Raw genomic sequence first — 15,490 nt, 5'->3', positions numbered from 1 at the left:
TTTGTAACAATCTTTGATTACAGACAAGCATAAAAAACAACTTTGAGGGGGGTATTCAATTGTTCCAAAGTTCGAGCGCGGAAAAAATATTACCGTTAATACGGTAATCCCTCCCTGGATTTTAGCTCGCAGCTCCCAGCGAGTAAATGACCGTATTAACGTTTTTTCCGCGCAGGATTACCGTAATAACGGTAATCCTGCGCGGTCCGCGGGATTTGCGTAATCCCGCGGACAATTGAATATGCCCCTGAAAGTTCAAAATGTAATCACAGTGAACACCATATTAGCAAAAGCAATTACATAAATGAACAAACTGAAACATGTAATTATACAAGTTTTATATATTATGGGGTGGGAGGGGTTGATATCATATAATAGTAGTGGTGCTTCTTAAATATATCTGGCACAATGTGTAGTGAGTAGAGGGGGCCTGATTTGAGGAATATCAAATGGGAGAAGGAGGAGGAGAAATTGTGCCAAGGTCATTTTGAGAGATAAGTGAGCGTAGACTACATGTATAGCCAAGAGGCCCAGATCTGGTGAAATGTATCTTCTTTATCATACCAGGAGGTGGGTAATCTTTTCCATATGAGATATAAACCAAAAGTAGGATTTTAGTAAAGAGACGCAGGCAAATAATTCTGTTTTCAAGATTTGGCAATGAGGCATCGGGCAGCTGTGAGGGTATGAGAAGCTAGATTTGCCAAATGGTTGTCTGCATCTTGGAGAGGGTTGCAAAGGAGAAAGGACCAGGGGCCTTTCTGGATTGGGCATGGGAGGAGTGAGGAGAGGTGTGTCCTGACCTTATCGAAGAAAGAAGATCCCCGTGTTTGCGTGGGTTTCCTCCGGGTGCTCCGGTTTCCTCCCACACTCCAAAACATACTGGTAGGTTAATTGGCTGCTAACAAATTGACCATAGTCTGTGTGTTTGTGTGTGTGTTAGACTGTAAGCACCAGTGGGTCAGGGACTGATGTGAGTGGGTTCTCTGTACAGCGCTGCGGAATTAGTGGCGCTATATAAATAAATGGTGATGATGTTCGGGCAAGTCCACCAAATATGAATGAACATTTTGCCCACAACCCTGCCAGCAAGCAGAAGAGATAGGGTAGGTTTTAGCGAGTTTGTCTGGGGTGAGATACCATTAAAATAGACTTTGTAAACATTGTCCTTAATTAAGGTGCAGAGCAAACTAGAGGCCACCTGAGTCCTGATAGTTTCCCAATAATCCTCTTCTGGAGGAGGTTCCAGGTCTCTCTCCCACTCCCTCTCATGCCTGTTCCCAGATACCAACAAACTGTCATGGATGATGATATTTAAAGAGAGGAAATCGTACGTCTCCCTAAGGTTGAGCAGAGGCAAATCCTCTCATATGGAGATGTGGGGTGAGTGGTGATGCCTGACAGGAGTGAGTTGGACAAAATGCCTGAGCTGCAAAAAAGTTTTGGATTGAGATCAAGGTGAGGGAGGGTTTTATTAGGTTAGATCTAGGCATTTTTTTAAGATGCTGGATAGCATGTACAGTTTAAGAAAATTGGACTCTATGTCAGCCCAGGAGAGGGAGGCAGGAAGAGCAAAATAGGCAGCTAATTGGCAAAGGTGAGCAGCTCAATAGTAGGAAAACTTCTTCCTCCCTGAGTCATGGGCTTCTTGAGAAGTGCTAAATTTATTGTGGGAGATTTGTTGTTACAAATAAATTTTGCTAATCATTTTTGAATGGCAAGGAGCTCCGAGAGGGATACCCTAATGGGAAAGGTTTGAAGAAGGTAAAGGAGCTTAGGGAGGATATTATTTTTTATGCTAATTATCATGCCCAGCAACAAGATAATCATAGAGCACCAGATGAAAAGGTCTGATTTTATTCTGGCAAATAGTCCTGGGTAATACTCCTGGTAGAGGGACTCAGGAGCTGATCATGTAGACTACTAGGTATATTATCTTCTTTTTTTTGCCATTTTAAATTAAATTGGAAAGTAATATTTTGACTTTCTTAGGGTGGGAATATTGAGTTGCAAGGCTTCAGATTTTGCAATATTGCTTTTATAACGTGATAAGTTAGAGAGGGAAATTCTTGGCTGCTGGAGAGTTGGCAAAACATCATCTGCAAAGAGTAATAACTTGCTTTCAAAGTCCCCCATGACTACTCCATGTATATCAGTAGAGGCCCTTATGGTAGCTGCCAAGGGTTTAATAGTGAGGGCAAAGATTAAAGAGTAAAGGATGCAACATTGGTGTGTTCTATTTCTATATAGAGATGGAATCCTAAGAGAACCATTGACGATAGTCTTTGTGGAGGAGTGGGAGTATAGAGCTTTAACGCTAGTTAGAAAGCTTCTGGAAAGTCCAAAGTGCATTAAGGTCTGATAAAGAAATTGCCTTGAGATCCTGTCAAAAGCCTTCTCTGAGTCTAGAGAGAGAAAAATTGAGGGAAGTTTTTCTTGAGTATAGAATTTGGATAAAATCAATGGTTATCCTTGTGTTATCTCTTGCTTGCCTGTTGGGGACAAAACCCACCTGGTCTTAGTCCATCAGGAAGGGAAGTACTAAGTTGAGTCTGTAAGGATATTAATATATAGCTTTATATCATTGTTAAGCATTGAGATTGGACGGTAGCCTGCACAGCTATGAGCCATCTTTGCCATCCTTATGGATAATGAAGATTCTACCTTCCATGGGGTCTCTGGACCACAGGCATCCCTTAAGGGTGGAATTGAAAGGGGTGCAGAAATTGGGGACCAGAATATCACCACATATTTTATATTAAGCGGCTGAGAAGCCATAACATCCTAGAGCCTTTCCCACCTTCTGGCCTTTCACAAGCTTATCAATCTCCTCAAAAGCAATCTCTGTGCTCAGCCTTTTGAGGGGTTAATTTTAGTAAATGGACAGCTGTCAGGAACTCCTCTGTTGTCCTATCCTGCCTCTGGTGGGTTAGCTAGTCAGAGGACTGGGGGGGATTATAGAGTTTGAGGTAATGTTTCTGATCACCTTTATGGCTTGGAGTGTACGGGCTGAAATTCTCATACGTTTACAGGTTTATTGGCCAATAACTTGTTGGCCTTATCACCTTTTTCATAATAGTGCTAGTTCAACCATTTTAGACTATTGGCCACTTGTTGTGAATGATAGAGATTAAGTTCACCTTTAACTGCAATTATTATCTGGAAGACAAAGTTGGTCTGGGCTAGATTTATGTTTGAAGTTCTAGCTTTTGAAGGGATTCATGCAATTGATTTGGCAGGTCTCTCTTTTTTGGAATTAGAAGATAGGGAGATAACCTGTCCTCTGATGACTGCCTTATGAGTGTCCCAGAGAGTCATGGAAGAAGAAATGTTGGGGTTGTTAGTCTCAAAGTAATCAGAGAGAACGTATTTGAGATGGGCAATTGTGTTGCGGTCAGCAAGTAAGGACTCAGTAAATCTTCAGGTTATTTTAAGTAGTCAAAGTGCTATAGAGCAGTAAATCTCAAATCCTGTCCTCAGGACCCCTAACAGTGCATGTTTTCCATATCACCTTGACGGAGCACAGGTGTATTCATTACTGACTGAAACATTTTGAAAGATCCACAGGTGGTACTACTTATTTCACATGTGACCTGGAAAACCTGCACTGTTAGGAGTCCTGAGGACCAGGTTTAAGAAGCACAGCTATAGAGGAGAGGTTGGAGGTGATGGGGACATGGTCTGGCCATGTAATAGGGTGAATTTGTGGCGGGGACAGTTCAGTCCAAGTCTGGAGTTAGTACTGCATTATAGTCGCGTTCAACAATCAGTTCACTCTGCCTGACCTATAACAGTAGTCTACTAATTTTTTTTTTATAAAAAAAACTTGTCTTGTTCAGAGTTTGGAGCATAAATGTTCACAAGGGTACAATTGAGAATTTTTAGCTTGCCATTCAGGATCAACAACCTGCCTTTTTTATCCCTATGTCCTTCAAGGAGGAGCAGTATTATGTAGCTATCATTGTCTAACCTCTTTATGTACTTTAATAGCTGACACCAAGAATACTAATGAGAGGCATATCAAAACAGTACTGAATACAGTGCAAAATTTTATCTAAATTTTATTTTATACAGTATTCTTTAACTTTTTTTTAAAATGGAGTAAGAGTTAATGGGTGAATAAATATAAAAAAAAAATTCTTGTTTCTTTACAGGAGACCTTTTCTCATTACCAGGGGGATGTTGATGAAGTAGATAACATCTTCAGCTGTCCAAAAAATGGGAATGAAGTTGTTCCACCTACACCAGCTTTTCCTATTTCACCAGAAACACCATATGGTGAGCATAAAGTTAGCAATAATACTGGCATCCAAAAAATTTAGATGTAAAGAATATAACAATATATATTTAAAGTGTTTTTGTTTTTGTATTTCAGTGCGCACACCTCCGAATTATACTCAAGTGCTTGAGGCAGGGCATCAGTTCAGTAGCCCTACAGATATGTATAAATCAGGGCATGGTAAGAAAATGTGTTATTTTACTTCCATGTTTAGCAGAACCTCAGATTTTTCTGCTGTTTATAGTGTGTTGTGAAAGAATGTTTGTTTTTATTATTTCATGTTAGTAGGTTGGAGAATGGCAAGTAACTGTTTTAAAGACTACCTAATACTAAAAATTAAGCATTGATCGAAAACCTACCTTGAAATAAGCAGCTCAGATGAACATTACCATTAATTCTTATTACCGCCGTTAATTTATATATTTTTAGAAAAGCTTGACATATACCCATTATCTCTCCCAACTTTTTTGAAAAAAAGTCTTATATCTTAATTTAGACATGAATTACATTTAAGTTTCCTAATCTCCTGCTTACCTAGCATTTTTTCTTTTACTTTGTCTTCTATGTCACTTTTAATAAATGGAGTGTGTAAATAGAGTAATTTGAGACTGCATTATTGCAAATGTTCCTTGTTTGTCCTCCAAACAGAATAGAACTTGTCTTTAAAATTAGCAAAATGTATCAGCAACTACAACAGTGTGTTACTTTCAATAATATTGCAGCTGGACTTGTATGGCTACAAATATTTTATACATTGTACGAAAATAACTTTTTCCACACCTGCCTGAAAACAAAGGCATAGGGAGGTATTTATTTTTCCACAATACTTGAATGCCTGCTCAGTCTTTCTCCTTCCCCTCAACGTAAGAGATGCCAGCAAAAACATTTTTTTCCCCTTTCAGTGAAGTAACTAGTACGTAAAATGTATCATGAACAATTTACAAGTAGGATGTACAAAAGTTTGTTATATACTTCTGAATAAGAAAATGTTAATTCATGGTGACAAGTGCACTATGTTATATAGCAAAACCTTTATATCAAGTTCATTAAAATACTTTGCACAGCTGCCCCTGACTCCAGTCCACAATTTCATAAATGTATATGAGGATAACTACGGATAGATAGACATTCTTTTGGTCTCTACTAAAATTTACCATTAAGTTTATGGTCATATAACGCCTGCATGAGCTAGAATATCATGAGCATGTTAAGCTGGGTACACACAATTACTGCAGATGTGATTTTTGTAACTAGTTTACCAACGACTGTTGAGCGTGCAGATTCATGTGTACACACATACACGATTTACCTTCACATCTGTGCTCTTCATCTGTCATAACCATCTGCTGAAAAGATCATGTCTATGTACACTCCATAAAGATCTGCCTACACTGCTGGTCGTGAGTGCACACACTTCAGAATTTGCCCGACATCGTTCCATTGTTGATAGTGATTTTTAGTGAGTTTATAAAATGAAATCAATCGATACGATGTGCTTTGGTGCGATAAAACATCACTAATGTGATATCGTACCTAACAGTTGTTTATTGTGTGATTGGCTAGATAATTGGTTGAAAAACCTGTAGTGTGTATTCATCTTTATTGTTTTAATGTACAATCTTCAAGTAATCGCACTCAGTTTAAGAAAATGTAGTGCTCTAAAATGTACTTGAATATAAGCACTCTGTCCCTAAGCTCAGGGGCATGTTATGTTTTGGAAACCCATTGTATGCTCTTTAACATAAATTGCAAAGATCATAGATTATACATTGAAATATTTATTTTATCTAACAATTACCGAAAAAGGAGCTAGCCAGTTATACCTTAAAGACATTGCTGCTTGAACAATGACTACACAAATTATCAGAATTGTATGATAAGATCCTAACATGTGAGACATACCATATAGCATAAACAATGTACAGCATATATGGAGTGTGTGCATGTTAAAAAAAAATAATAATAGTAATATGAGAAACCACATCCATTTGGCAACTTAAAGGAAAAATTTTGTTTTAAATTTGGTAATTCGTTAGGACCTGCTAAACGAAATGCTGTACCACTGTCCACGATAATGTTTGTTTTACTTCCTAATAATCCCCCACTCAGTGCGGCCCTACTTTTATTACCATGTTAGTTAATTATCTGAAGGGTCTTCCATACCATATCCTTTGCTAGGAGAGGGAATGCATCCAGGGCTGGCATGATTGGAAATCTAAAACTTAACAAATTACTTCTGATGGAATAGTAAATCAATAAAACTGTTAAAGCAATTGAAAACCATATATCAATGTTTTCGTGCAATCATAAATCCACTAGTATCTCTCATATCATGTGGGCAATGTGTGAGTGTGTGTGTGTATATTTTAATATATATATATATATATATATATATATATATATATATATATATATATTTATTTGTGCCTTACAAATGTACAGTCTGCCTTTATGTAGTTGGTCCATTTCCCCTGTACATCCTTCTTGTTGTTCTACTTCCCTGCAGTTGACAAAAGAACAATCTCCAGAGGAAATGTATTGTCAGTCACCACCAAGTGTTTTCCTGCACGTTTACAATCTATATAATGACACACTGAGTTGTGCAAACTTTGGAATAGGTTCCTGGTTTTTTAAAATGAATTTACAAATGGCAAAGTGAGCTTTCACAATGCATGTGGTGGTAAATTGTAATGTCTATATTATACAAATAGTCAATGGATTGTGGTTATATTAGAACTTCAACTGTTGCAGAGCAGGAATGGCAAGTCTTGGGCAGGCAATCAAGCACAAGTTACCCATCCTACAGAAATGCATCCTAACATATTTATGAGACATATATGAGAAATGAATAGCATGATGAACCTGGAGCTATGTCCCTGTTAAAAATAGTTATGGATGTAGGAGCCTACTTGAGGATGCCCTTGTTCCTGCCCCTTAAAAATGTCATGCATAGGCACTGTTAGTGGGAGCTATTGGGGGTGCTCAAGCACAGAGCTGCCTCCTATGGATGTACCAATTTTCTCTCCTTATGATGTGTGGTAAAATATTCTGTATGACAGTCTATTCTGTATTAAAGTGCTACTGTACTGAATAGGACAGAAACATACTCGCATATAACTACAGTGTACAGTGTTTTGTTTTTTCCTTTTTGTTATTAATTTGGATCAAGGATATGCCCTTTGTCCTGCACACAGTCAGTCCATTGGTAAAAGTGGAACGGGAGCATGAGAAACAATGTGCTGTGTGTGTGTGAGAGCTGGAAAGAGGCTCTGAGATGAGGGGAAAAAAGTAATGAGGCGGAGTTAGGACAGAATGAGTGTAGGGGAAATCTTAGGCTGGCAGCATAGAGCATATCTAGACAATCACTGAATTATTTTCCAGCTGCATGGAGTAACCTTCTCTGGTGTATGTAAAACTGAGTATTAGAGAAAAGCCTGTTTTACTCTTGCCCTTCGAATAGCTGATTAGATGCATATCCTCTTCTAGAATGTTTGTTTCAGAATGGTCTGTGGGAGGAGGAAATCCTTGAAATCTCAAAACCAGCAGCAGGAGCCTCCTCTGCCTGTACAGCCGCTTGTTGAGCTGTCTTACTGCTGTGAATTTTATAGTTGGGGAAAAGTAACGGATCTGCTGAATACTTGCTTCTTGGAAGTTGGCTCTTTTTTTTTTTTTTTTTTCTTTTTTTTTTGGCTGTGGAAGCTTTTAATATTTCTCAATTGCTGAGATTCATATGACATGTCTGCTTCATTTGGTAGGTGTATGTTCTTTCACTTCTTTCTATCTGTCATGGATTATTAGGATTACGTTCACTGGAAATGTAAAATGCATGTGTGTATCTGTGTTGTTTTCCAGGAATTTTGTTATGGTAGATTTAAATTTGATCCAGATCAATGGGAAAATGTTGAATTACACAAAATTGACAACATTTAATATTCAATGAGTTTTTAATTCTAAGATATATAAATTATTTTTTTTCTGGACTGTAATGCTTTAGAAATTACAATTCTGTTTGTGAGCAAGTGTGTCAGCAGTGTTAGTACTTTAGGGAACACTGCAGAATCACATAACTGCATTTGTTGGGTGGGATGTTGTCCCTTACATTGTGCTTTGTTAAATGTTTCACAGTCACCTTAAAACGTTCCAGAACATTTGTATTTAGATTTCATCTTTAACATAGTTGTTGGCATTTTCTTGAAAACATTTTATAACATTGAAAACTTTTAATAGTCATATAATTGACATATGAAATAATATATTATAGTACAAACATACCCAAAACTAAATGGCTCCAAAATGCATTGTTCTAAACAGCTGTTACACAGAAGCTTTATTTGTCACAGGGTGGGCCCTAAGTCAGTTCCTTCTAAGCCCTTACTGTCACCAGGGCAACTGTAGGAGATGCCCTAACAGCTGACTGCATTCCACAAAGTAATAGCTCTTGCTAAAGTCAACAGTCTGCAGTTTTTATGGTTTCTTTCAATTACATGGGATGATATGCATTTGGTTCAAAGACACTTGAGTACAATATTGCATGAAATGGCACAAGAAAATTTTAAGTGACACATTTTTGCATGCCTTTTTTATTAGATGATATTTTAGTGTCAATGTTCATTTATCTATACGTGGTAAGGTTTTATAGGTAATTCTAAAGTGGGCTGGTACCTTTTCTGTTAGAAATTCAACCCTGGCTGTGATACAGTATTTGCAGGTTGTCTTTTTATGAAACTACTATTACTCGTATTCACAAAGTATATCTATGCAAACATTTCAGCAGCCTGTAAGACCAGGGGAGCATTTTACTTGTGTGCAGTACATTTCCTGTCTGTTAGTCTAGTGAGATTTAGCATTTTCAGAGCTTAAAATTCTGATGACCTGGCTTTAATAGCTTGCATTGAGCAGGAACATATAGAATTTGAAACAAAGTTCTCTCATGGGAGGCATTATGTATGTGTTATTGCAGGGTTTCCCAAACCCAGTCCTCAGGGCTCCCTAACAGTGCAGGTTTTCCATATCTCCTTGCTGGAGCACAGGTGTATTCATTACTGACTGACACATTGTAACAGATCCACAGGTGGTCCTAATTATGTCACATGTGATCCAGAAAACCTGCACTGTTAGGGAGCCCTGAGGACTGGGTTTGGGAAACCCTGTGTTATTGAATTATTATTGCACAATATGCCTTTTCATGTAGGGCTGTCGTATACACTGCAGTTTGTTTAGTGCCGTTATAACTGTCCTATACACCTGGAAGATGTATATTGACAGGAACAACCTGAATCACAGGAGTTGTCCTCCAAATTATGCAACTGGCTTTTTTTGAAACTGAACAGAAACAAAGGTATATTCTTGGTTTCTAGGTATAAAATTAGTGCCAATGTGAGCATACATTTGTATGGCCGAATTGTCGCAAATCATATCATTGGGTGGGTTAAATGAATAGATCGCAATATGTAACATAAGTAGGTATGCATTTTTTTTAGAAGAAAAGGAGGGGGGGGATTGCGCTCTACTCCCTAATGTTGCAAGAGCTGCACTTCACCTATGGTATCCCGCCCTAAACAACAATCAAAGGTTGAAAATAGTTAGGCGCTCATTGACCCTTGAGGTGGATATCCAACCTGAAATAAACTGGGCTGGGGAAATCCAACTGTCTATGACTGGAATATGTGTAGAAACAACTGGAGTTATAAAGATGAATTAACTAAATTATATAAGTGTACAATCATGTATACAATTGAATGAAATGAGCTCTGTGTTTAACAAAATAAAATGATGAAATGGCCACCTAATAAAGGTCTCGGTGAATATAAAGAGAAATTTATTCAACCTACCAGAGACAAAACTATAACAGACTAAAAGACTACAGGAGAAACAAAGTAAAAATGCATAGCACAAAACCGACTAAAATAAAAACAAAACCACTAAAAAAATAAGACAATATAAAAGAGGCAGTAAAAAACAAAACAATAATATAAGCTTCCAGCCATTGTGTCCAATGATCTAACGCATCAAAGATTGGTGGAAAAATACCAGAAGGACATAAAACAGTGTTGGTCTACAGTCCAGATAAAGTAAATGCCCTAATAAGTTCTTACGGCGTGAAGCTAGTGTTGCAACTGGAGGCTATGGATGAATCAGTAGTCCTCACATGCTTCCTTGGGTTGACATATCAATATAAGGTGGTAAAGAGCTATGATACTTGCAGATACCTTATGATCAGCCGGGTACCCACCAGGGATTATGTCCGTAGTGGAGGGTTGTCAATAAGATGAGATGATAGAACTGTCAGATCATCAGGATGTTGGCGCAAGGTGCAGCACGGCAGGCAGAATGTGGATGCGTTCCACTCTGGAACTCAAGAACGTCACTTCCGGATTCGAATGAATGAGAAGTGAACAATGAAATAAGCAGGGGGCATGTAACCAACGCGTTGCGTCCCGATAGGGACTTTGTCAAGGATAGATCCACAGTGCTTGTCTCGTTTATTTATATATACTCTCTGTAAGTCCACCATAATTGAATCTAATTGGCTGGAAGTAAATCATCTAATATGACATGCATAAGTTCATAAGTATCAAATCTCAGTTATTCAATTACATAAATATATATACAGAACCCAAACGGTACCATTACTAGTACCAATACCATTTAAAAATGTAAACACATATTTTCAAAACAGTAACCTAGGATCTTAGCACATTATTATTTTTAAAAGAAAATGTATAACTATCCCAAGCACACTAAATTATTTTTTCTTGATGTGAGGTTCTACAGTGTCTGTCTTTCCTGTGATCTTCACATCAAGAAAAATCATACTTGCCAACTATCGGCAATTGTATTCCGGGAGGGGGCGGGGTGCGGTAAAACGCGTCATTTTGGCCCTGCCCTCACAACGGAAATGCAGTTTTGTAGCGGGGGCGGGGCCAAAATGACGCAATTAGCTGCGAATCGCTTCACTTAGGGTAGGCAGGTTCCGGATGCGGGAGACTTGCAAGCTCTTCCGGGAGTCCGTGAGAACGACCCGAATTTCGGGAGTCTCCTGGACATTCCGGGAGAGTTGGCAAGTATGAGAAAAATTGGGATGGTGCAAACTTAAATTATAACTTTGACTTTATATTTTGTTGTTTCAATATAAGATAAGTGAGAAGTTTTGATTAGTTAGCTTTCATATTCTGTTGCACCACTACAAATATATCATTTCTGTTCTGTACCTTTATTATTTTTAGTCTTCAACTCCTGCTTGTACCATATGATCTCAGTTTTGAAGTGGGTGGGGATAGAACAACTTGTAGCCTGATCAGATCATTGGAATGTTCACAGCAGCAGGAGATGAGTGAGCTGACCTTGTAGGAGGCAGTGACCTTCCCACTTGTGCCACTCTATTAGTGAGGACAGGGCTGTGTCATTATGTGAGCAGAGAAATGGAGGCAAGTGAGAAGTCACAGAATGAGGCTTTGATAGTGGTAGTGAATGTGGCTCCTGTCAAAATGGTGCAGAGAAATTGTGCTATCAAATGCACCTCTATATAAGCTTATTTAATTTTTAATGTCAAAGGAGTGTCCGTTTCTGAAAACAAATTACGAACTGATTATTGCATCTGTCCATTTCTTGTATACAATATTGTAACAATAAACCTTGGGAAATTATCATCAAAAAGTAATGTAAAGTGCAGGTCAGAAGACTGGTTTCAGAGGCAAGAGTATGATGGCCTGTACAAATATGTCCTACAAATGATCTGTATTCCTGCACTAATTTGACTTTATGTGGTTTGAATGTAGTTAACACACAAAAAATGTGTTTGTTGGAAGAAGTAAGTCAGCTTCTGGGACATAAACTGTTTGTTTTTGTCTGTCTTTGCACATGTCAGTGGTGGTTAGGTTTTATGCTGAGTAGATCTGTGCACCTCAGCTCAATGTTTGCGCAACATTCCCATAGTAGGAACCGGAATATGAATAACTGCCTGAGGCCCAGTGATGTGGCCAGTTACTATTACCTTTGATTTCTGGTCACAGAATCTGTTTATACAGAGTTCACATTGAGTGCTGTGCATAGCTCATTGCGGATGCTTGTGCTTCCACGTTATTAAAGATTTGGTGAAATAACAATAGTGACATAATCAGGGATTTCTTTCAGTATAGAGATACCCAGGAGGCTGCAGCAAAGAGGTTAAGGAAATGTGGTTAAGGAAAAAATAAATAAAGCAATCTTATATGTTGGGTGCAATAGGTATTGAACACATCAACATTTTTCTCGGTAAATATATATTTAATGTGGCTATTGTAATGAAGTTTACACCAAATGCCAGCAACAACCCTTGCAATCTACACATGCAAAGAAATCAAAGCATAGATGTCCATAAATTAAGTTTTGTGTAATAATGTGAAGTGACACAGGGAAAAAGTATTGAGTTTCCTGAAATTTATTTAATACTTTATACAAAAGCCTTTGTTGGTAATGACAGCTTCAAGGCGCCTCCTGTATCGAGAAACTAGTCGCATACATTGCTCAGGTGTGATTTTGCCCCATAGTCTTCAAATTTTGAAGGTTCCGTGGGCTTCTTCTATGGATTCTGCTCTTTAGTTCTTTCCATAGATTTTCAATTCAATTGGATTCAAGTCAGGTGATTAGGGACATTCTAGCAGCTTTATTTTCTTTTTCTGAAACCAATTGAGAGTGTTCTTGGTTTTGTGTTTGGGATCATTGTCTTGCTGAAATGTTCACCCTTGTTTCATCTTCAGCATCCTGATAGATGGCAGCGGATTTTTATCAAGAATGTCTCTGTACATTTTTTACATGCATCCTTCCTTCAACTATATGCAGTATGCCAGTACCTTGTGCAGAAAAACAGCCCCACACCATGATGTTCCCACCTTTAAACTTCACTGTTGGTATGGTGTTTTTGGGGTGATGTGCAGTGCCATTTATCCTCCAAACATGGTGTGTATTATGGCATCCAAAGAGTTCAATTTTGCTCTCATCTGAGCACACTATATTCTCCCAGTATTTCACAGGCTTGTCCAAATGTTGTGCAGCAGGCTTTAATCAAGCTTCAACATGTTTTTTCTTCAGCAAAGGAGGCTTGCATGGTGAGCGTGCATACAGGCCATGGCGGTTGAGTGAATTACTTATTGTTTTCTTTGAAACAATTGTACCTGCTAATTCCAGGTCTTTATGAAGCTCTCCACAAGTAGTTCTTGGACAACCCATCTGATGATCTTTTTCACTCCACTGTCAGAAATCTTACAAGGAGCACCTGGTCGTGGCCGGTTTATGATGAAATGATGTTCTTTCCACTTCCAGATTATGGCTCCAACAGTACTCACTGGAACATTCTGCAGTTTTGAGATCCCTCTGTAACCAATGCCATTAGTATGTTTTGCAATAATAAGGAAGCGAAGGTCTTGAGAGAGCTCTTTGCTTTTACCCATCATGAGATGTTTCTTGTGTGACACCTTTGTAATGAGACACCTTTTTATAAGCCATCAGTTGTGGCTGAACCAGCTGGCAGGATTGCTTTCTAATTACTGATATATTTCAGCTGGTGTCTTGGTTTTCCATACCTTTTTGTTCCTCCCTTTCTTCATGTGTTCAATACTTTTTCCCTGTGTCATTTCTCATTATTACACAAAACTTAATTTATGGACATCTATGGTTTGATTTCACTGCATGTGTGGATTGCAAAGGTTGTTGCTGACATTTGGTGTAAATGTCATTACAATTACCACATTAAATTATATATTTATTGAGAAAAATGTTAAGGTGGTCAGGATGAATCCTGGCCAGGTTATAGGGGAATTAGGGTCCCAGTCAGACCTTCCGTTGGTGTACGCTGAGCAGAACTTTTTACGGTAGAGCCTGTTCTGAACCTTCCATTGGATTGATTTGGACGAAAACTTCACAGACTAGTAACATTGGATCCCAGAAGACATGCTATGGGGTTGAGGTCCCGGTCGGACCACCCGTTTGTGTATGCTGGGCAGACCCCCTTCCACTGGATGGGTTTGGATGACATTTAATATAAAAACAAAAACAACACTGTGCAGCCACCTCATGGGTATATTGGAAAAGCTGCTAATTATTTTTGAAAGGCTGACAGTTACATCCAACTCATTGATAACTTAATAACTTGAGCGCTACAGAATTTGCTGGCGCTATATAAATAAATGTTGATGATGATGATGATGAACTTGCAAATTTAAAATGGGAAGTGACGGGTACTTCAGCTAGTAAATAACTAAAATGCAAGGCCTAAGGCTGGGTGCACACCTATGCAATCATACTTCAGATGCGATTTTTCTAATGATTTTTCAAACGACTGAAAGCCCCTATGAGCATGCCAATTCATGCGTACACACCTACACCATTTACCTTCAGGTCTGTAATCTTCATGTTTCATAACCATCTGCTGAAAAAATTGTGACTCCGTACATACTCATCAGTCTATGCTGCTGCAATATGTTGGAGAAACTATCAGTAGAAGTGTTTGGACAGACGGTCGTCGGTGCTTAGACATTTCCACATTTGCCTGACATCTGCATCTTTGACCGTGAATTTTAGGAAGTTTAGAAAACCAAATCAACAAATGCAGTGTATTTTGGTATGCTAAAACATGATCGTGGGAGTGTACACACTCTTGCATTAATTGACCATATGCTTGGAAACATGTGAGCTGCACAATAATTGCATAGCAATTGCATGTGTACCCAGTTTTAGGAGGTTTTGAATTTAAATGAATAAATTTGAGGGCCTCCTCATTTTAAAAAGCAAAAAAAAACCTCTGGTTGTCACTAGTAGATTCTAGTCTTCATAATAGAGGTTTATGGAAGTGCACAATCAGATAAGAGATTTGTGAGGACTCCAAAAAGTAGATTTGCTTGTGACTGGAATGCGTTATGAAACCATTTCTAACTCTGTTGTCTCTTCTTCATTTCTACACTGCCTTATCGTGGATTAACAAAGTATCTTTGAGAGATCTATGAATTTTGCATTGTGTCAGCAAGTTTAACAAAGCTTATCAGGGTAGCTCTGTCCATAAGTGTATAAAAGTATATGTATAACCTGGCGCAGATGCTACTGATGCAGAGCTCGACGCATCTTGCGATGCGTACACCTCAGCTTATGGTACAAATATATGTGTGGCTTCTTAGAGCTTAATTTTTGGACGTATATGCGTCCAACTTAGTATCAACCCCATAATTGTTAAACTGCCAT

At 38.4% G+C, this 15,490-nt stretch overlaps 1 protein-coding gene across 3 annotated transcripts in view; it reads left to right on the top strand.

Annotated features, from left to right (window-relative positions):
* TNS3 (tensin 3) overlaps window positions 1-15,490 on the top strand; it is a 282,436-nt gene that overhangs the window by 228,685 nt on the left and 38,261 nt on the right. For all 3 annotated transcript variants that reach the window (XM_075212670.1, XM_075212668.1, XM_075212671.1), the window contains exons 20-21: window positions 4,155-4,278; window positions 4,376-4,459. In XM_075212670.1, the coding sequence (XP_075068771.1) occupies window positions 4,155-4,278; window positions 4,376-4,459 (208 nt within the window). The remainder of the gene's footprint in view (window positions 1-4,154; window positions 4,279-4,375; window positions 4,460-15,490) is intronic.

Source organism: Mixophyes fleayi, chromosome 5 (genome assembly GCF_038048845.1).
Source record: "Mixophyes fleayi isolate aMixFle1 chromosome 5, aMixFle1.hap1, whole genome shotgun sequence".
NCBI lineage: Eukaryota > Metazoa > Chordata > Amphibia > Anura > Limnodynastidae > Mixophyes > Mixophyes fleayi.
This window is presented reverse-complemented; position numbering and strand designations above follow the sequence as displayed.